General features: G+C 42.1%; 2 protein-coding genes across 10 annotated transcripts in view; both read right to left on the bottom strand.

Moving 5' to 3' along the window:
- Positions 1-1376: 1376 nt before the first annotated feature.
- LOC133460467 (glutathione S-transferase A-like) lies at positions 1377-5492 on the bottom strand. Its single transcript, XM_061741030.1, has 6 exons — positions 5249-5492; positions 4045-4110; positions 3855-3960; positions 2894-3012; positions 2720-2805; positions 1377-2641 (listed from the first exon to the last, which is right to left on the bottom strand). Exons 1-6 carry the CDS (start codon positions 5414-5416, stop codon positions 2509-2511), a joined length of 678 nt encoding a protein of 225 aa, XP_061597014.1. The 5' UTR covers positions 5417-5492; the 3' UTR covers positions 1377-2508.
- A 112-nt stretch (positions 5493-5604) lies between these two features.
- Positions 5605-22975, bottom strand: part of fhod3a (formin homology 2 domain containing 3a) — a 71157-nt gene continuing 53786 nt past the window's right edge. For 6 of the 9 annotated variants that reach the window (XM_061741020.1, XM_061741025.1, XM_061741023.1 and 3 more), the window contains 14 exons: positions 20867-21063; positions 18387-18764; positions 17524-18206; positions 17161-17301; positions 13714-13872; positions 12829-13011; positions 11812-11931; positions 10726-10887; positions 9432-9622; positions 9082-9286; positions 8911-8934; positions 8458-8671; positions 8209-8373; positions 5605-6939 (listed from right to left, as the gene is read on the bottom strand). In XM_061741020.1, coding sequence (XP_061597004.1) covers positions 6863-6939; positions 8209-8373; positions 8458-8671; positions 8911-8934; positions 9082-9286; positions 9432-9622; positions 10726-10887; positions 11812-11931; positions 12829-13011; positions 13714-13872; positions 17161-17301; positions 17524-18206; positions 18387-18764; positions 20867-21063 — 2899 coding nt within the window. In that variant the 3' untranslated portion in view covers positions 5605-6862. The remainder of the gene's footprint in view (positions 6940-8208; positions 8374-8457; positions 8672-8910; positions 8935-9081; positions 9287-9431; positions 9623-10725; positions 10888-11811; positions 11932-12828; positions 13012-13713; positions 13873-17160; positions 17302-17523; positions 18207-18386; positions 18765-20866; positions 21064-22975) is intronic. The other 3 variants (XM_061741021.1, XM_061741022.1, XM_061741024.1) reach the window with 3 other exon arrangements.

Genomic DNA, 22975 nt, shown 5'->3' with positions numbered 1-22975 from the left:
TCCACTAGGTGTCAGCCCTTTTGCCTCACACATAAAAAGGTTCAGCAGCTTCTTAAGTCAGTTCAGCAACACAACATGAGTGTTTGGTTGATTTGTGATTTTGGAGTGAGTGTGAGCAAGTTGTCTGCTCGTTTGTATTGTTTGTTACTGTGTGGCCCTGATATGGAGTGACCACATGTTCAGACACTCATCCAGCTCCCCTGGAACATATTATTCAACATTAGTTGATCAAATGAGTTCATTTACCAAACCAAAAGTGCATTCAGCGCTGTTGGTAAAGGTAAAAAAACATATGGTAATAACGGTATAGTAACTGCCTGCACTGAGAAACTAGAAAGATTATAGCCATCAATTTTTTTTTTAAAGCAATATTTTAATTTATTTAGATCCAATATGTAGAGGAAACAACCCATCTTTCTACAGAACCCAGTAAGACATCGTTGTTTATAAAGGGTCTGATGGTTTATGTGAGTTAACATGACTTTAGTTCAAAGCTAGTAGTGTGCGTCTGTTCCCTGTGACGTCACATCAGTGTTACACCTGGGGAGATTCATCACAGATTAATCACAGACAGCAGAAAGACCATCACACATAGAGGAGCTCAGGAGGAAAATATTGAAAATTGTTCACGAGTCTCAAATCGTGAATCCGAGTCACGTCTCAAATCTTTTGAGTACAAGTCTGCTCAAGATTTCTTGAAATCACTTTCACAGGTAAGAATAGGTCATTTACAGTTGCATTTTAGTAGTATATCAAATCAGCATGAAGACATCAATTTCGGGCTTAACTAAACCTTCAGAGACAGACTTTTAACAGCTGGTGATGACAATTAAGGATTTTCTTTAAAGGCAATTTTACTATTCTTTATTTTTTCATTGTTCCTGCTGGGTGATTAAATTATAATAAATCTATGATGAAACAATTCAACACTTCCCACTCTGTAGGTTTCCCAAAGTGAACAAGCTGGCACTGTCGGGAAATGCTTGTTAAAATAAATTGTTGGGTTTTTCTCTCTGTCAAAGTGTCCCGGGGTGAAAGGGCCGACACCTGTGAGGGGGCTTATTCACCGCTAAGATAATTAAATCATGCTTTGCATACAGTTGTTGCAATGAGTGACAACAAAAGTGACACATGTTGTTGAAATTCTGTATTTTGGCTACAATTTGAAACAAACAGTTTTATGGGTTTCAAAGTTAGTGCTTTTATAATCTCTGTATTTATTGGTTTCTGCTCAGCTGCGGGAGGAGATGTGGGACAGTGGTTCTGGGAACAGGGGCAAGTAATGATCACAGCTGCAGCAGATCAGTAAGTAGTTTTTTCCCCCTTCCATTCATGCAGTACTTGTGCTGGGACTTAATCAAGACAGGACACTCGGCTTTTGGACTGCTAGTAACAGAGTGTATTCACAGTCTTAAAGAGATAGTACAGTAAAACATAATCAGATCAACTGTGACCAGTGTCAGTTCTGTTCAGGGAAAATACTGTCATGTAGCTGGCACACGAGACCCTTACACCCGACACATTTGTAAGCATGTAATAGATTGATGAAGGCAAATCTTAACTGGAAGCCCCACATGAAATATATTAGATCAAAGTTGGCTAAAAGTATCGGCATTCAAGGAAAAACTAGACACATATTAAACCTAAAAACATTATAATTACTTTATAATTCATTAATTTTACCGTATCTGACGTACTGTGTGGAGATTTGGGGAAATACTTTTAAAACCAATCTTCAACCCATTTATGTAATGCAAAAAAAAGCAATAAGAATCGTAAATAATGTAGGATTTTATCATCACACAAATGTTTTGTTCTGGAAATTAAACACACTAAAATTGACTGACTTAGTTGAATTTAAAACGGCACAGATAATATACAAAGCAAAGAATAATTCACTCCCCTGCAACATACAAAAACTGTTTAAGGATAGAGATGGGCAATATGAGTTAAGGGGGGAACACAATCTCAAACAACCAACAGTTAAAAAAACACTTAAAAGTATGTGTATTTCAGTTACAGGGGTTAAGTTGTGGAATAGCTTCCCAGATAATCTTAAACAAAGTAAAAACATCATACAGTTTAAAAATAGTTTAAAACAGACCATGATTGGTAAATACCAACAAGATTGAAGGATAAGATGCAAGAGAGAGAATTATGGAATTATGCAGGTAATATTTACTGATCTTTTTGTCCTCGTGTTAATCAGGACTATTTATTATTTATTTTTCCTTTTTTCTTTTCTTACTGGTTCTTTGTTGTTACATATATATATTTTTTGTTTTGTGTTTGCTTCTTTTTTGGGTGGAAATGCTAGAAAGCATTTGTTGTAGAAAGTGTAAATAATAATAATGTGAAGGTTAAAGGGTAGGCATTTATAAGCTCAGAGCTTCAGCCTATTCCTTTCTGATCCAAATGATTACACGATATGCTATGAATGAGTGTACCATATTGAGCACATGATCGAAATAAAAATAAATGAAAAAAAAAAAAAATGTTTTTCGTCTTTCAGAGGTCCTTGAGGACGTCGTAACCCTGTGAGCTGGCCAACCAGTGTGGGGGCCAACTAGTTTTGATGCTGGGTCTGTCCTTCAGGAGGCTGTAGTATTTGGCCAGTTTGGGGTAGCGTCCCACAGACAGCCTACGTAGAAAACACAGTCATGATGTCAGTAAAACAACACACTGGTCTTCCAAGCAAGAACTGAACTAAGTTACCCACCCGAATCGAAATGCATAAGCGATGTTGGGAAAGAGGACCACGTCTGCCAAAGAGAAGGCCCCCGCCAGGTACGAGCCTGCAGACACCTGGAGGCAGAGAGCAGATGAAGCAACCGCAGCGGTCAAGAACGTTTGTAAGTGTCCATGGATGTGATTGTTTGTGCTCTGGTCATACATTCTGCAGGTAGCTTTCCCAGAGTTTCAGTTCAGAGGTCAAAGTCTCCTTGTTTCTTTTCACAGCAGAGTCGTGTCTCTCTTCTTCAGGGACCAACCAGTCATAGTGGATAACGGCATCTACAACACAACATCCCGTATCAACATCACACTGCACAAGTTTGTTGTTGCCTTTCTGTCTTTTCCTGTTATCCGTCTTCACTTCACACCGGTCATGGGACAGGTGGGTCTTGGTCAGAGGTGTCTTCAGTATTCACATTCATTACTCAGGTAGAAGTATAGATACTAGAGTTTAAAAATGCTCCTGTAAAAGTTGAAGTATCAACTCAAGTTTTTTACTCAAGTAAAAGTATAAAAGTACTGGTTTCAAAACTACTTAAAGTATAAAAGTAAAAGTAATGTAAGGGGGAAAAAGCCATTAAGGACAAAAGCCATTGAAAATGAATGCATCTTAGTATAATACAAATATATTAAAGAACCATATATGTGTACTATTGAGCATTAACATGTGTTTCAGAGAGCAGGAGATATGATGACTAGTTGCCTATAAGTATTGTAATGGCGCAAAAAGTCAAACTTCAGAGGCATGTTATCATTTATCCTAACCTTTATTGGAATGTACATCCAAGTTTAGTTGCAGGAATCTGAGGGAACGGATGTAAGAACAAAACTGGACAAGAACATCTGAACCAACCACAACCACATTCACTCTATCCGGATGGAGCAATTTAACTGGATAGTTTTCTTTTAAAGGCCGAAATGAAATAGAGTAACGAGGCTGTTTTTAAAATGTAAGGACTAAAAAGTACAGATAATTGCGTGAAAATGTAAGAAGTAAAAGTAAAAAGTCGTCTGAAAAATAATTACTCCAGTGAAGTATAGATAACCAAAATTTCTACTTAAGTAAGGTAACGAAGTATTTGTACTTTGTTACTTGACACCTCTGGTCTTGGTGAACCTACTGAGTTTGTCCGTGAGGGTGAGGCCCTCCATCATGCGCTGGTGCATCACAGCTTGCTCTGCAGGACCGTCAGGAATCAGCTTGTATCCCTGAGACTTAAACTGATTCTGTCACAATAGAAGAGAGAAAGAAAATGTCTCATAGTTCAAAGTCAGTCGTAATGAACATCGTCTGTGTCTGGATGAGTTTACCTCGAGGTATAAACACGCTGCGGTGGACTCGTTCACTTTGTTGTCTCCATGTTTGAAGGCAGGGAGCTGCAGACAGACAGCGAGGTGAGGATCAGGAGGTGGACATGTAACGTTTGTGCCACATTTACATGATAACTTGTGGATGATCATCAAACCTGTGTTGTGGTAATGCAATCCACAGCTTGGTCTCTGACTTTTGAGAAATACATATATGTTTATCTTCTGTGGTGCCAGAAAACATCTCAACAAATTCGGTGTCCTAACTATTTATTCTTTACTTGAGAGGTCATATAAGAAAGCTTATGGAAGGAAACAATAGTCTTTTGAGGAAATTATAATATACTATTGTTGGTATTATAACATTTTGCAAAACGCTGTGTCAGTGCCATACACCTGTTACACTTCAGAGCATCAGCAGCATGTTCATGTGGGCCCATCTGGACTGAAAGTGGGCTACTTAGGTACAGAGTAGTCCTAGGCTTGAAATGGCCGAATGGCATGTGTCTCTTACGGATTCATACTATGGGCCCCTAAAGCGGGGCAAATAATACAAGTATACTTTATGGATGTTTGCTAAGAAAGGGCGAGTTGTGTCGTTCTCATATAGTGACATTACAAACATAAACCCACATTAGAAAAATAACCATCTGGAACACGCCGAAAAACCAGGTAGAAATCGATTTGAGTCGATTTGAGCAAAGAAAGATGCAAAGAAAGATGTGACCTACAGTATGGACAAGGCCACTAGTGATCAGTTCTGCAGCCCCCTTTTAGCTCAGTTTTTAGAGCAGCTTTTGCTGCACCTGCTGGGACTTTTTTTTAGTAAGCCAGTGCAGAACCACATTGTGTACATGTTACAACTGATGGCTGAGGAAGACCAGGGTGCAGGAACTGGAGTGGCCTGCCTGCAGTCCTGAGCTGTCCCCAATGGAGAATGATGGTATACTTTTATATGAAAAATGCAAAAATGTTACATTATACAATAGGTGTTGCATTGTATCTGCATTCAGCCAGTGAAGGAGTGCTCTATAAAGCAGTACAAAACTGCACGCTTCATTTTTTTTTAAGGAGTAACTAGAATCTGCAGCCGTTATGACAAAAAAAGTCTCATTGTCATTCTCATTGCCATCTGGTGGATGATACAAGTCACGGTCACAATGGTTGCATGCGTGGACTGCGGTCATCTCATGCGTGTCATGCCTACCTGTCCTCTTGGGTTGATTTCCAAGACTTCCTGGGATTTATGCTCCCCTTTCTCAAAGGACAGCAGTTTGTGTTTGTAGCCCTGCAGCTTCTTTTCCTCCAGCGTGATCATGACACGCCAGCAGGGCGGGGATCCGGCCCCCCAAAGCAGACTCATTGACTTGGCCATGGACGGAAGTTAAACTGGTGCCACACACGCAGACCTGGCTAAGTACGGACAAGGGCAACACAAGGAGCTTGTGCAGTTTATGGCAATCCAAAGGTTGGTCAGTAGAATCACGCCCGTGTGTGAACACGTGACTCGTGAACAAGAAAGAAATGAACGACAATGACATGAAGCTTCACGTTCTCCTTCAATGGTTTTGCTTTTCTTTTATTGCAGAGTGTGTATACAAAGCATTTCAAGTGAACGTGCCGTTTCCAAGTCCTTACTGTACCATGAGAGAGGATAGCACTTCAGTCGGGATCCCAGTCATCCAAGCTGCTCAAAGGTCGTTCAAAGTACGTGACCACAGAGCTCAAAGCAAAAGTCCGAATGCAGCTTCCAAATCTCAGCAAGAACAGCATTTAAAAGACAGAATTTCTTTCATTCACGTTCTCTTTAATTACAATACACTGAAAAGCATCCTTTCGCTCAGACTATAATACAAGTTTCTACAAAAATAATACACAACTGTACTAAATATGCACACTGAAGGACAACAGGATATCGTACCTGGCAGCTGATTAGGGCATTTAAACATCTTATGCAGAGTTCTCTGCATCTCCTTCAAGATAGGTAATAACATCTTTTTTTTTTTTTAAATGTCTATATCGTTTTTTCTTTTTACACTTTACAAAAAGTTCCTCTGAGATAAAAACTTCCTCTTTTTCTCTGCTTTCAATCAGTCGTTCACTTCAGCCAGAGGCTACAAGTGTCACTTAAGGTGCAAGATGTCGGAGTTGCAAATAAATACTGAGAAAGTTATTTTATTTTTTAAAACTAATGCTCGACACAACTACAGATTGACATTTCAGTTAGTCACCTGGAGAACAGAGAGAGTTTGTAAAAAGGTACAGTATTGTCTCTTTTAAATGAAAGGCACTCATCAAACCGAAACCTTTCTCATTTCTACAAACCACACAACAATTTCCAAATGTGCAGCTGCAGAAGCAAAACGTAGCGTTTTTCATGTATAGTCGTTCTAAGTGGCGAACGCCTGTTTATTTGACGGCATGACTTGGGGTTCTTTGACACAGTTAAAATATAAATAAAATTGCTTTCCAGCCCTTTACAGCAAAAATTCACAGCTTAAATTCATCAAAACCTATCCCTGTGGGTTTATTTTAAATATGTTTGGAGAATTCAAAAATGTTCAGTTTAGTGTGGAGGCAGCTTCACTGAATATTTCTGAGGAAGAAAAGTTGTTTTTTTTTTTCCTTTTTTTTTTATAAATTGGCAGCATCTTCACACAAAAACATCAGTCGAGAGCAGCAGCTGGCGAAAAGCTGAAGAAGCTTGTGGGCTAAAACTCTAAAACGAAAAGTGTGGCGAAGGCTGACGGGAGATGCAACGCTGGCACCCACAGGTGTGTTCCTGCGGCAGTGAGGACCGGTGAGAGGCGGCTCGTCCCGTCTATGTGTCTGGAGAATCAGTTAACCCCAGCGCCAGAGCTTCTTCTGGCGTCAGGCCGTTCTTCAGAGTCCGCCTCACTGCGAGAAGACAAGAAAGGATAAGACCAGTCAGATATGGCAGACGATGTGGATCATCGAGCTTTATGATATGAGGACACATGTGAAGTTCAAAAAGCATTTTCCAGATGTTTCATGCATAGCGGTCAATATTATGGATTATTATTCAAAAGCAATTATTATTATATGCATTTGTTTTAAAGGTTAGAGGAATGTTCTGGAGTCAAAACCACTTTGGGTCTATTATTAGGCTGTAAGGAGTTTAACCCTTCGTTAGGAAGTAAATCATTTTTAAATGAAAATGAAATAATAACAGAATAACGTGCTTCATCATTTGTGCAAAGAAAAAATAAACAGCTATTTTAAGCTTCTGAAGAGACTCAAACACGTCATAATGATAGTTGGTTGAGCATTGGAAGCAGGGGCTTCAAGCTCCCTCCTCATGTATCTATTGATGTGCGACTGAGACGTCCACTTGTACGGACTTAACCAGCTAGCAGTGACTGGAAGCAGTCGCCTGTACTAACATCCATCCTCTTTGTACATTTCCAAGGTTAAAATTACTTTGATGTGTTTATTGTGACCCTATTAACACCATCACTAAACTGGGAAGGCATTTCTTTTCTTTTATGAGAAAATACATTTTTTTTTTTTTTTTTACAGAGCTCAATTTCTCTCAGTGACAAGAATATTTTGCCTTATAAACTTATTCAGTTTGTCACATTTAAAGCTGTTTTGATACATGTCATTTTGGTTTCTATCAAAGGTTTACACTCGTTACTATCTAATAATAGATCTGGGTTGTTTTCTTCTTGTAAGTTGCAGATTAGTGATGTCAGTGGACGTTAGGGACTCCTCCCATTCACTGCATTGTGTTGAAAAAAAATATAAAGTCTTTTTCTTGCAATTAAAAGGTTAAAAGAAATGTTGGACAAACATTAACCTTCTTGTTTTTGTCAAGAGAAGAACACTTTAGTTGGACAACACACTTTGAGCTTGTTATAATTAATCGGTGGAAGATTTAGATGCTTAAAAAAAATACCCATATAAAGAAAATATAGAAAGAAGAAATATTAATAAATAAAAAAGACAGATGCCCAAAAAATAGTAATATAAAGAAAAAAAGTGAACATCACTTTGCATGTTTCTAAGAAGTAGATAAATTGCATTAAAAAAAACTGTACCGTTTTTTAAATTATTTGTGCATGAAAGGGCAAATGTATATTTTGATGATCATGACTCCAGCACACCAACAGGTTAAAACTGTCCACAATGCTCATCAGGTCATACATGATTTGCGGTTGGCCCTGGACCTCCTCCTCTCTCTGGGCTGTGTTCTGGTTCCTGGACCTTGCGTGGCCGACCTCACGATACGCTCCATGATCTCATCTGCAGCATCGTCTCCCCCGGTCTGAGTGTCGTCCGCAGGCGGCGTCCATGCTTGCATGGTCCGACCTGCACGTGCAGCAGAGAAAAGCTTATGCATAAGCCAGTAAACCCTCTTTGAGTCCACTGTTTTTGTGCTCCCAGCCTGCTCACCTCCTCGTCCAGGCCGTGATCTGGTCCGTGTCCGCAGCCCCGGCACGGCGCTGACCTCCTTATCAGTGTCGCCCAGGCTGGTTCTCAGCACAGCCTTCATGTGCTCGTGATCTGCCACATCCTTATCGTGGCTCAGACCCTGAGGCTGCTCGCTCTCCTGGCTGCCACTAGGGGCGCTGTGGTTTCTGCTGCCTGAGCCTTGAAGACCACCCTGCTGAGAGGAAACAGATGGAGAAAAGATCAGAATCTGGCTGCCGGTCAGTGTTTTGTACTTTAAAACCCACCAAAGATGAGTAATGCAAATCTTTCAAAACACGAGGCTGAAACTGCCAACTGTATTTTATTGTTCGGTTCACTCAGATGTTTGGTGGAAACTTGAAGGAAAATTTATCATGTTAGTGTATCCATGCACACACAAACACGCATGCAGACGGCTGCCACACATATTGATACCTCACGCTCTTCTTCCTCATCAGACTACAGGAGAAAGGAAGAGTTAAGGTCAGAAAAAGATCGAAGGAAAGAGGTGCGACATGAAAGACTAGATTTGGAAAAAGGTGGAAAGGAGGAAACAGAGTTGAGAGTGTTCAAGCGTGTCTGTGATTCTCTGAGTGCTACACTCACGGGAGCGTTCACGTCAATGATCATCTTTCCCCGAGTCTTGTTGCGTTCTCGGTGGTCGGCTCGTTTCTGCTTCTGCTGCAGCACGCGCTCGCGGGTGGTTCGGTACTCCAGCGCAAACTCACTCAGGATTTTACTGAACCTGTTGATGCTGATATCTCTCACGCTGTAGGCCGGGTGACCCACGTACAAGAGGAATGAGTGGAACCTGGGAGGAGAAGCAGAGGATGGAGAACGACGATGCTCCCATTATGTTTTCTTTTCAGCAAGGAGGATTTAAAAAGATATGAATCTTCATTTTACTTGCTTTATTTCACTATTTCTTCCGATGTAAGTTTAGGAGGTACATTTACCTGTTGAGTATCCTGCGGTGAACAATCTTGAGGATGATGATCCTTTCAGCACAGTCTTTGAGGAAGTCCGACATCTTCTGCTTCAGCTGGGGCTTCATCTCGTGTTTGGCGATCACCTTCAGATGGTCCCATGAGGCTTTGCACCGCCGCTCCATCTGACACAAGTTCTCCTGCAGCTGTTCGAAGTCCACCTGAGACCAAAGATGTTCATGAAGACAGATGAGCTCGGAGAAGACAGAGGTCCTCTGAGAACCTTCATCCCAAACACAGGAAGTCCTTTTAGTTGCTGTCTTGTCTCTTTCAGGAAATTTCAAACTGTTCAGTTCAGCGGGTTCACATTTTCAGAGATTCAGTTTATACAACAATAATAAGGATTTCAGAGCTCCGACTTGTGTTTTCACAGCTGCACCTTATATTTGATTAAAAGCAACAGGTTAATTTAAAATCAAAATGATCAAGCTTATAAATGCACTTATCTCACTGATGCAGCTTCAAATAGATGTTTTTTTTTTTTACATACAATTTCAAAACACTTGTAATGCAAAAAAATTATTATCTTAAATGAATTAAAGTACCGTATTTTCTGGACTATAAGCCGCTACTTTTTTCATAGGTTTTCAACCGTGCAGCTTATACAAAGATAACTATTCTGTGGATTTTTCTTCCACCGCTCGGGGCGCTCTAACCGGAATTAGAATCAAAACTAAGACAAAATGAATGCAAATAAGAATACGCTACTTCTTCTTTAGCAGATAGGAGTAGGTAGAAGCAGATTTCAAACAGATAAATAAATAGCGGTTATATTCTCTTGGTCCGTTTTAATCAGCAAAGTTGCTGCCGTGTTAAAAGACACTGTTAGGAAAGGATCTATTTAGGTACAAACATGTACATCATTTACGGTTCAAAATCCTTCTGTACATGTAGTAAATATCTAATCTAACAACAGAAATATCTGCGGCTGAAATATCTTCTTTTTTTTTTTGAATAGAGTGGATGCGGCTTATATGTAGGTGCGGCTTATAGTCCAGAAAATACGGTACATGGAAAGTTTTATTGTGATATCTTTATGTTAAAAATGTTTCATTATTAGTTTGTTATTTCTCGATTCTCCAGAAACATTCAAGCTTGTTGTTTGTTAATAAAACAACAAACTAAGTCCAGGTTCTGATCCTGAATGGCAGCTAGAGGACGCTTCAGTCCCTTAGAGACGGACACAGACTCCTGTTTAACAATTTTACAATTAAAGTAAGTAAGTGCAGAAGTCAAGGTTTCCAGTAACAATACTCTGTCATACTTTTGCAGAACGGGTGATGGCTCCTATCTCGGAGTAAAGGTCGGTGCTCTGGGGGAAGTTTTCCACCACCACGGAGCAGGCGTGATGGAGCAGGGACTGCTTATGGACCGTGTCCTTCACTTCTGGGACCTTCTCCAAGTACGTCAGCTCGAAGCCTTTGGCCTGGAAACAGCAACACACCGTTTATTCAAAGGTAACCTGCAGTCTTATGCCCATTTGAGTTGACAGACTTTCCTCAGGTCATAATGATCAGGTCAGCAAGTGTCATGTTTTTATTTTTTTGTTTCTCAAAATACCACAGAAATGCTGTGCAACAGTTCTGTTCATAGGCAGTACTGGAGTTGAGGGGGGATGTGGTTTTACTGCTATTTCAACATTTAGAGTCATCACCAGAAAAAAATAACACCAGAAAAATAACTTATTTTTTTAATTTTCACCTGTTTCAAGTAAATTTTCACTTGAAATAAGTAGATCTTATCTTCTTATTACAAGCAAAAAATCTTGTTCCACTGGCAGATTTTTCTACTTATTTCAAGTGAAAATCTACTTGAAACAGGTGAAAATTGTTTTTTTTTTTCCAGTGATGAGTCTTGTTTTAAGTGTAATGAGATTTTTTTTACTAAAATGAGACATTTTAACTAGAAATAAGACAATCTTGTTAAGATTTTGAGTTTTTGCAGTGATCCATTTTACTTATCCTGTGAAGGACAGAGTCATATTGATAAGTTCAGAAAACTGTTTTTTATTGTTGTGTTTTGATGTATTTGATGTAAGCCCATGGATATTTAAAGCTTACAGAAGGCTGCATTTAACTGCTGCTATGTCATTCCTGCAGTATTTCTGCAGGTGTTTTGGTCACTGCTATTATTTGTAATATATTATATTATTTGTAATCAGCAGAAATGATCTGTCCCCATATGATAAAATCCATCATCCCCCCTGATTTCTTTTTTACAACTCGAGTACTGTTCATAGGAGATAACAACAGAACCGTTTTCTACTACTAGTGAAAACCACCACGACAGAAAAGGAAGCTTCTCACAATGTCTGAGTAGGGTGAAGCGGACCTGTCATGTTTTGACTCACATTGCTGACATTGAGGAAATTTCCAATGGCGAGAAGTGTAGAGAGGATGTAGCGTAGAGTTTTGTTCTTCTCCAACTGCTCCATGCCCTCCTTCAGATCCTGCAGCGGCTCTGCAACCTCCTAGGATGACGTAGGCACATACGGACACGGTGCAAATGGAACATTAGCCGGGCCGGTCAAGGCTTTGAAAAACCTCGTGCTTCATTAGTCTGCAGTTATACAAGCAGCGAACAGGTGTACCCTCCGTCTCCCGCCACCGATCATCTGCTCTCGCTTAAGGTCGTGAGAGGTTATTTAAGGACGGCTCCTTTTTTTCGCTGTTAAACTTGCTTCGGATTATGTGAACGATTAGTTTCTGGGCATGTTCTCCCCCGTGGTTGTTTCCCTGCTCGCTGTGCTGCCCCGCATTAAACCTTCCGCCAAACCCAGAGTCCCACGGGGTCAAGTCAGGAGCGCCCCCCCGCCAAACATGCGCTTGCACACCGCGCCTTTGATGGCGGAGATAAAAGACGACCGCATCCTGCCGAAAGCCGTAAAATTTATGGAACGGCAGAGGAACAGCGTGTTTCTCATTCTCCAGGCTCTGACTTTGAACTCCCCGTCCTGGACACATTCTTTGCTCGAGTGCTCATGGTGTGCCAGGAGAGGAGGAGGACAAGGCGCTGCTAATAAGCGTGCATATTTTGTTATGATGTAACGGCGTTGATGTTTTGCGGATGTTGTTTGTACTAGAGGGATGTTGATGCTTCCTGCCACCAGTATAACACACGTACGCACGAAAGCACACATGCTGTGCAGCTTCGCCCCGAACTTCTCCAGTGTTCTGTTCCTGCTTTCAGAAAACCACTTTCACCTGCTGGATCTTTTTCTCCTTTTTTTTTACTAAAGCAACCTTTGGTTTGATCTTTTCCATCTAGGTTCCTGTAAATAGTGCCAAACATTCTTTTTCAATTTACTTCTCGTTCTGTTTCTAGGAGTTTGGACTTCTTTAGAAGCGGGTCTCATATTCAAGCTGACCTTCTCCGTTGCTTCGTAGTCCATCTTGAAGGCCCAGAGCTGGAGTCTGGCAGAGAGCTCGCTGATGGAGGACAGCGTGAGGAGGAACTGCTCGGCCGAGCCCAGCGGGACGTCGGGGTTGGCCAGCTGGGCCTCCTGGATCTTCTGCTTCTCCTCCTCAGTCGGGATCATCGTCAGCAGTTTCTGAGGAGGGAGGCGGCAAATGTTTTGATAGGTGTGAGGACGCATTTCCTACGTGTCGCTAGGGCTGGGCGATATATCGAGATTTTGATATATATCGATATATTTTCAAACGCGATATGGTACGAGACAATATTGTTTATATCGATTTAAATTTTTTTTTTTTTTTTTTTTATGATTTTGATATAGCTTATTTTGTGACAAATTGACTTGAATGTTTTATTTGAGATTTGCACAAATGTTTTGTTATTTGCACAACTGTCAACCTCAGTGGAAAAGTCTGCCTGTTACTGTCTACATTGTATTAATTGTACAGTGTATTTTAATTTAATTGTTATGCAGGAAAGGGATATTTGTTTTATTTTATTCAAGAAGCATTTTTATTCTATATATGCAGGCAGTTTATTTTTATTTCATTTGTTTTATACCTTTTGATATTGTGCAGACCTCTGTTAATAAAGATACCTGTGTGACATTTGGCACGAGGCTTTGTATTAAAACTGACTGTTTTTTTAAGGGTTTGCCTCAGAAAAAAATGAAGCTAACAGAGATGCTATGCTATAATGCTTTGGGGGAAACCCCGATTATGGCACAGAAAAAATATCGATACATATCGAGTATCGCCATTCAGCTAGAAAATATCGAGATATGACTTTTGGTCCATATCGCCCAGCCCTACGTGTCGCCCTGGCCTGGATCTCTTACCTCTATTCCCTCCTTGTTGAGCGCGTACTCGTCAAAGTTGAGGATGGCTGTCTTGATGGTGCGGGGCGGAGGCAGCACCGTCAGGCCGATGTTAATGGCATTGCTTCGTTTGGAGTCCAAAACTATGATCTCCTGGCGTTTGCCGTCAGCTGCCGTTTTCTTACGTGGGAGAAAAAAGAAGAGAAAATTAAGAGGGGGTCTACGCGGCTCTCTCTCTGTGGTCTACTTTATGGGGCTGTGGGGATTAGAGGGATCATCACTTGAGTGGTCCTGACTGCAGCTGTGAGGTTATATGGGTATCAAGAGCAGGAAGTTGTTATGGCGTTGTTGGGGTCGGGTTCTGAGGGAGTTATACTTTATACCAGGGGTATCAAATGTGTGGCCCGCGGGCTGCATGCGGCCCGAGAGAGGTTTTCATGCGGCGCGCGAGAAGTTTCCAACGCAAAAAAAACTAAATGTTAATTTACTAAAAAGGAATTTTTTTAAATAAATGCACTTAATTGTACTGGAAAAATCTCTAAATCACAAAGAAACACTCTCGGATGTAATAAGAAAGATTTTGCTTTTAATTAAATTTCCTATAAAAAAGCGAAATATAAAAAAAACATACTTGTTTCTGTTTATCTTTGTAAAATGATATTAAAAGTATCTTACATAATTTGAAAAAAAACGAGAAATTTCAAGAAAAGATCCTGAAGAAATATATTTCACATAATTAGAGTGTAAACAAAGTGCATATTTCCTTTAAAATGAACTAAACTGATTAGATAACAATAGTAAAAAAAAAGAATTAAAGAAAAAATTTTCCGCACCGTTTTTGTTATTTTGAGTGTGCGGCCCGCAAGAAAAAAATTGGTCAAATCCGGGCCGCCAAGCAAAATTAGTTTGACACCCCTGCTTTATACAATGGTTCTTTGGTTTTCTGTTAAGATCTGGGTTCAGTTTAATGTTCCTGGGTCTTGTCTTCTCGCCTCTCACTTGGACTGTTTCTTTCAACTTCACGTCCGTCTTTGTCTGGTTTTCTGCTTGTGTCCTTGTCCTTACCTCCCTGACTGGTAGCACCTGTTGGTATCTGCTGTCCTGTCTCTCTCTTCCTCCCTGCTGCTCCGTCTGTTTTTCCAACCTTCGTCTTTCACTCCTGTCTGTTTGCTCTTTGCATTTGTTTCGGTCGTCTTTTGGCTTTCCACTGTTTTTCTGTTAAAGGTTTTTGGTACTGGATTCTGGATTCCTGCCTGAGCAGAGCGTTTTATTTAATAATACTTGTTCTGTTTGCATCTTCTGCCTCCTGGAGATCTCCTCAGGACCACATGACAGAAATGCCATCAGATGCACAGTTTAAGTCTACGTATGTTTACTGTGCTGTACGTCTACAGATGACTTCAGCAGCACTGGGGCCATTAAAAGCTCTTCAAGGAGGTTATAATTCATCACCACATGGGTCAATAAAGAATAAGGATTTTCAACAGGTCAATTTTTTTGAGTTTTTTGTCAAGATGAATTGGCACTAGCCTTGAAAAAGGTCATGTGATGCAACCATGTTTCATATTAAAATAAATGAATTTCCTTACTATCTTGACATCTTTCTTTTACAAATTTTCCGTATTATACAAAAATGGTTGTTTTTTTTAATGGTCGCGCCACACGATATTTCATAAAATGGACATCATCAGTCAAACTTTGTTTGTATATTATGATGGAAATATAAATACAAATGTGTTGCAATCTTACACACTACAAGACATTTCGGAAATCATGCCAGAAGATTGATTTAAATACATTTAGAGTGATTTAAAAAAAGTTTTCAAAACAAGAGTCATGGTCGGACGGTCGCACCACATGACATTTTGACGCTTAAAAACAACAACAAAATCCCAAATAACTAGTATTTTTTGTAAAATTCAAGTGAGTCCATATGTGGGACAGGTAGGTCATATATTTGGTATTTTCTTATCCATTTAAACCTTTTTTGAATTGAAAAAAAATCTGTTTTTCAGAAAATATAGGCGTCACGTCATTGACCCACATACAAGTGCACCAGAGAAAGTGTAAGGTCCTTGTTACTACACATGGAATATACCCACCATATGGAGACTAATTTACATAAACGACAGTACAATTCTCCCTCTTTGAGCATTCTAATGTCTAATTGTAAGTATTTGAACAACAAATTAAAGGAAAGCGACAAAAAACGTTGGCGCAAAAGAAATGAGCAGAAAAAATTGTAAAAATAGATTTTAGTCGATCTCTGATAGCATCATAGGTGGACTAAAAAATCCTGGATTCTCTCGTCTCTTTCAGTAATTTAAATGCTTTCGGCCATCGCACCAGTACACCAGTTGGGAGACCAGGAGCTGAGCCGCTGACTAGAACGGCTTTAACATAAATGGCAGTCTGACCTGACCTGACCTGAGTTCAAGGGGGCTCAAAAGCTCAAAAGCTCCCCATCTTTGAAGAACATCCTTTTTTTTTTTTTTTTTAAGATTCTGCTGCTTTGTGAGAATTACAGAGGAATCCAAACTCCCTTGTTTGATCAGGATCAAAACACCAACAGACAGGGCCGCCGCAAGGAGTATGCGAACCGTGCGACCGCACGGGGCCTCGCGCCCCAAGGGGCCTTGCGCTATGGGCCATTTTTGAAAAAAAAAAAATTGATTTTTTTTTTCGTTTTTTCCCTTATAAATATCAACAGTCACGTTCCATTACAGACCTAAATGTGTACTAGTCTGTACATATCAATAAATATATGTGCAATGATGCGCGTGTCTGTTCAATACAACTGATCAGACCAAGCGCAGACACAAGCTGCTCTGATCCAGACGGGTGGAGTTGGAACAAACTGTCACACAATGTCCAGAGAACGAGACAGAATCAGGACATTTCCATCAGGGGATGAAAAAAGAAAAAAACTAAAGAAAATGGAAGAGTTTAATGCCTCTCTGAAAGGCTCGTTTGATAAATTTGTTAGAAAAATCACCGATCCGACCGGGTCTCAAGCAGCCGTGGGGCCCTGCTTCGAGGCAAGAGATGATGATGAAGCAGGGGAAGGTATCCAGTATTTTGCTAATTGCAGAGTTAAAATTGCGCATATAGACACCCGATCCGACCCGAAAAACCCAAAACTTTTTGGGTTTTTGGGTTTTTCGAAAAACCCAAAAATTTCGCGCGCGCTCACTACTCTCACGCGCGAGGGTCCCCCCCAGCCATTTCGCACAGGGCCTCGTAAATCTCCCAGACGGCTCTGCCAACAGACCTCCTCTTACCCTTAAAGCACTGACTTTAAAACCTATGGACAGAAGATATGGACTCCCCAACTAGTAAAGTTAGTTGTGGTGAAAGAGCAGCCACATAGCTCAGAGGGATAATACAGCACTTTGAAACACCAGTGTGGTTGTTGAAGTCATGGTAACCGTGAGCTAGTGCCCCCAACCACTTGAACTTGGTGATTACCTTTGTGACTGATATTTCCTTAGACTTTGACTCAAACAGATGTTCCATCTTGGACGTGTCCAGCTTCACCGGCTCCATTTTGGACCAGAATGAGTCTCCGGTCCGTTTGTAGTCCCTGTACTGACAGTCTGTTGGACGCAGCTGAGGACAGATGAAACATAACGACTGCATTACGCAGAGACATGTGTGTCCACTCCCATTTCCTAAATAACAGGGGCGAATGAGAGGATACAAAGAGCCACAAATATATAGCAGCACCGGGAGCCTGCTGAGTGAGCGTTGTTGATGTCACGTTAATCTGTGCCGGCCGGTGGAAAGAGCTCTTACTATTTTAGGTGTAAACATAGTTTTTTTTTTACTCACCTCACTCCAGAAGAGTCTAATTGTCTTCTTCTTTTTGTTGAAGAGAGGCTGCTCCTGGGGAGGGGGCATGGGGATCATAGAGCTAAACGAGGGAGGGGGTGGAGGCCTCATGATGCCGATTAGGGGAGGGGGGGGCGGACAGCTGCCTGGCATGGGTGGGGGTGGGGGGAAACGCGGGAGGCAGGGGGGAGGAGGCGGCGGGGGCGGGAGATCGCCACATCCTCCCATCAACACGGCGTCCAGGGTGTCCTTATCGTCCTCCTCCGTCAGGTCGGTGAAGTTGATGTCCCCGATGCGCAGCTCGCGAGGGCTGGCCAGCAGCTGGTCCCAGATGGTGTCCGACTCCTTCTTGGGCGGCGGGGGCGGCGGCTCGTTGGCCGGGCCGTCCAGGTGAGCCGAGCCAAAGCCCTTGATCAAGTCCCCGAACCGCTCGGCGAAAGGACGGATGCCCTTGGGGGGCTCCGACTTGTCCTGCTGGTCGGCGTCCAGCTTCCCGTCAGCGTCCTGGCTCGTCTCTTTGCCCTCCCCCTCTTGCTTCTCCTTCTCCTTCTCCACATCCTCCTCTTCCTCCTCCTCATCGTCGTCGGTGGGCTTCTTGTTTTGGGAATACAGCATGTCCAGCATGAAGAGTTTGCTGTTGAGGAGTTTGTTGCAGTCTTCGTTCACTTCTGCCTCCTTTAAGGCTGAAAAAGGAAGGGAAAAGATGTACGTTACATTGGATTGTAGCTTTACACCGAAGCAACATGCGATGAAGTACATGTGGGACACTCAAGAATCCGGTTTGCAAATGTTTTATCTCAGGGTCCTGAAAAGTAAAACAAGGCTGGCTTTGATTTGGCTATTCAGCATCAAAAACCACCCACCATTATCACTGCTTCCTCTCTCTTCTCTCTCCAGAGTGCTGCTGGCAGAGGAGATGCTCGAAGCGGAGCAGTTGTCCTTCTCGTTCACTTCTTCATTCTGTCGCTCCTTGTCACTAAGGATGCCGCTGTCCTCCTCCACCTCCTCGTCTCGCTGCTTCTCGGGCTCCTGCTCGGGTTCCTGCTCGGGTTCCTGCTCGGGTTCCTGCTCGGCCTCCTGCTCGGCCTCCTCAACTTCCTCCTCTTTTTCCACTGCAACCTCCTCTGGCACCTCTTCTACTTCTTCCTCCTTCTGTTGTGCCTCCTCCTCCTCCTCCTCCTCTGCGGCTTCTGCCTCCTTCTCCTCAGCTTCTACACTGGCGCTGGAGTCATCGGCTTCTCCTGTCACAAGAAAGTGGATGTTATTTTCGGTCAATCGCACCTTGATTCAGGTAACCTTTAACCAACTGTGACATTTCTGGACTATCTGCAACGAAACACTGATGGAAACACGTCTTTGATTTACAGCCATCTCTGTTGGAGCCCCACATAAAACACCCCTGTGTTAATGCGCACACACACACACACACACACACACATCTGCGCTCTGATGTATACAGAATAGCCAGAACAGAAAGCTAGTTTGTCGCAGAACCAGGATATGAGCAGGAAATGAAGAATTACTACCCTGTTTACATCAAAACACTCCGCGTTCACTGTACACATACGTAACCCGGCAGCACAGTCCCTGCAGTGATGCAGGGGAGCTTGAGAAAACAGACCACGGCGAGGCCTCAGAAAACACAGCGCCGGCGCTCATGGCTGCACATGCACCCCACAAAAGAGTGATATATGGGCATTGCTCTTTCAAAAAAGCTCTTTCAAACCCTTTTGACCCCTTGCCCCCATATCCTCTCTGGTTTCCACCCTGCTTTCCTCCACCCTTCACCCCATAATAGTGTCCTCTTCTTCCCCTCACTGCTCTTTCCACAGTCTCTCTCCTTTCTTCTCCTTCTGCTCAAAGCTGCATGCTAATTCAAACGGCGAGCTGCAAAGTGAAATCATTTCAGGTTAAGAGCGATTGCTTCAGGACGCACGGTTGGGAATTCAGCTGATGACCCGCTGGCTTTCATTACGACTCCACAACATATTAACCAGCAGACTTCATTCATAAACGTCCCCACAGGAGACATAATATAAAATCTGGAGATCTCCATCAAGTCAAACCTCACTTCTTTTCTGTTGTTATTCTTTCCCCTTTTTTTCTCTTTTTGTATTTTTTGAGACGAGGTCACAGGAAATCCAGCAAATGTATCGTCGGTCCGGCTCCTGAAAGCTGTTGACACAGTGATCTTTGCAGCTCGCTCTGTTGCTTATTTGTGTAATTATTTCCTTTCAGTCGCAGTTTTGAGAGGGAATTGCTTTAATAAGACAAACTGATTTGCTAATCTACAGTATGTGCTGATGATATACGGCCATTGGTGCTGGTTAATAAGACACTAAGGGCCCGATTTACTAAAGGTTTGCGTGCGTAAAAACGTGTGCAAACTTGACATCACCCGCAAACCAATGTGCGAGCTGATCTACTAACAGCGTGCAAAGAGGACTGCGTCTCTCAAATGAGCAAAATAGCACACGCTGTTCATTTAGTACTTTTGCCCTGATGAATAATCAATATGGGGCGTACCCACCAGAAATCGCTAAATACTGGGAGGGGAAAATGCAAATATCTCCATTTACCACACGCAATGAGATTTACCAAGCCTGAAAGTTTTTGCGGGGATTGTGATTGCGTCTGTATTTAATACGTTCGAAGGGAAGGTGCTAATCTGCCCAGCATTACGCAGGGATGCTTGTTGGTGCCTGATTTGAGGACTGGGGTGGGGATCAACTTGTGGTGAGGATTCTCCACATGCAAAAGGAGAAATATTTCATTTGAATGTTAAATCGAGTATTATCAGCAAAATGTTGCCACAGGAGGCACATTCATTTTTTTATTTGTGATAATAAATAAATCACGTGTTTTCATGGAGAAAAAAGTGTTTCTTATTGTGCGCCTATACTTGTTCTGCAGTTGTCATACCCCGGTGTTGTGCCGTATTCAGCACACCTGCCGTGAAAAGCACCCCCTCGTCGGACAAAAATGATATTCTCATTCTGTGTCACGTTCTGTTTAGCGTCCAGTTTTGTGTTAATGATTCATGTTTAAATGCGCTCATGGATTCCACAATAGTCATACTTTCCCACAATCACAGTCACAGATAACAAAAATCGGGTAAATGTCAAATTTCATTTTGCGCTCGCAAACCGTAAGACACGCAACACCTCATATAAATACTGCGGTTTGCACCTGCAATTGCGCACGCAATCTTAGTTGATCACCCGCAAAACACACAACAACAGCACGCGCAAACTTTTTCAGTGCACACGCAATTTAGTACTCTTTATTTAGGATCTTAGTAAATCGGGCCCTAAATGTGAAAGGAGTCCCCCGAACCCCCTACCTGTCTCAGAGGGCGTGTTCTCAGTGGCCGGCGTCTCGGATTCTAGGTCATCGAAGGAGGACGGGGTGCTGCTGCGCGACGACGAGGGCCAGGCCTCCGAGGGTTCAAAGGCCGGGTTGAAGTCGGGGCGAGTCCTTGACGTCCGGACGCGGTCCCTCTCATACTCCTCTGCCGCCAGTCGCTCCACGTTCTTATACCTGAAGGAAAGGAAGAAAGCCAGAGAATGAACGCTGGAAAAAAGCATGTAAGACGACTCATTTTCTCTGTTGCCTCTTAAACTGCTAAACCACAATTCCCCAATCTGCCAAACTAATTAAAAGTTACCAGCCTGCAATATTTACCTTTTAAACCCTCCTCATTTCCTCCTCTACAGCAGTCATGCCCCTTCACCCCCTTTTTTTGCACATTAAAATCCCTCCTCTACCTCGCCCCATTAATTGCCCATAATGCAGTCGGTGCATTCATCACTCATTTCCTGCAGGAGAAGAGGTCACCACCTCGCTCTCCTCTCTGACGCTGCCTCAGCTCTTACAAGCAATCCATATATTCAATAAGAAAGGACTTAAAAGCAAGGAAGACAATGTTAGGGAGGATGGTAGAGGGAAAAGGGGGAACAGCAGTTGAGACACACGTAAGAGATCGGAAGAAGTTTGGTTACAGAATGACTGAAAATAGTAAGAAGCAGACTCTCACCATCAGTTGTGTTTCCTAATCCATGTCTCCTTTTTGATTTCCTCCCTCTTCCCTCTCACCCTCTTTCTCCTTCTACCAAACTTCATCATTCAACCTGCTGGCCAGCACAGAGATTTGGGGCACTGACTCGCTCTCCGTCTCTCCGTCTCTGTTTTTCTCTAATCCCTCCTCTTTCCCACCGTACTATGAATGTGTGGAGCTTCTGTTCAGAATTCATTAGCATCAGGCCACTTCAGAGGTCTGAAGAAACCAGACACTAATACACACACACACACACGCACACACACACAAATATATGTGTGTGCGTGTGTGTGTTGTTGTCTATCTGCATAGATTAACATTGAAATGGAGGTTGTGAGCCAAGTGTGTATTGGGGGCTTCAACACACTCAGAAATGAAAGGTGTGGAGTGAAAAATCGGAGATACAGGCCAACACGCCCGTCTCCTCTGAGCACTGATTGTGTGCATTAATCACTCTTTGAAAACATGGGCCAGACGTGTGTTCCCAAAGTTATTGGCAGCCAAAACAAATATGCATTATCAGGTACTCAATTCAAGTTTACTGAGCACGGAGCTCAAAGAGCAGGACCAAAATGAAACTTAAAAAAAGCCTTCAGGATTGGGATCGGGACAAGAAGATTAAAATAATATCAAATACGTGTCTTCAAAGACAAAGTTGACAAAGTTACAGATTGTTATAAAAACATACAATTTTGCCATAAAACTCCATCCCATTAATCTAGTAAGTGTGTTACTGTGAGTTTAACAAAACAATGGTGAAGCAGGTAAAATACAGACATGATGGTAGACAGACAGCAGTTTGAATGCATTTAAGCAACGATTTCTTTTCTTTACTTGCCACAAATACTGAGAAAAGAAAAATGGTCCTACAGCTGATGTGACCCCTACAGTTCCCGAGCCCAAATCCTAACCTGATCTGTGATCTGAATACGTTTAAAAGTCCAACCTAGTCAGACCGCCTCCACTGTCGGTGATTTTGTTGATGAGCTTATGCACAGATAGCGCCTTCAGAGTTGACAGGTAATATCTTATACATCATAAAACCAGCAACATGTTCATGCATTTCTCTGAAGTTTTGAAAGTGAAAGAGTGGATTATAAGAAGAAGCACCTGAGCCTGCAGGTGTTTCCCTCTTCATACTTGACATACAGTTGTTCACTGCTCAAAGATGCTTGATTTCACCCAGGAACTATTTCACTGGGATGATGTTCTTGTCCTCTCCTCAGATAAATCACAAATGATGCGAGAACTCGTCCTCTGTTAGCTGAGTGCAGCTGAGCTGGACCGGCTGTGACCACCTTTTTTTGTCTGTGTTAAGACTACAAGACACTGACATTTGAGGAAAATGATCATTTAAGTACTCTAACACGTTAACTTTGTCTTGCGTTACCTAGA

Source organism: Cololabis saira, chromosome 15 (assembly GCF_033807715.1).
Source record: "Cololabis saira isolate AMF1-May2022 chromosome 15, fColSai1.1, whole genome shotgun sequence".
NCBI classification, from domain to species: domain Eukaryota; kingdom Metazoa; phylum Chordata; class Actinopteri; order Beloniformes; family Belonidae; genus Cololabis; species Cololabis saira.
The sequence above is the reverse complement of the archived record's forward strand: the minus strand, read 5'-3'. Positions and strand labels throughout refer to the sequence as shown.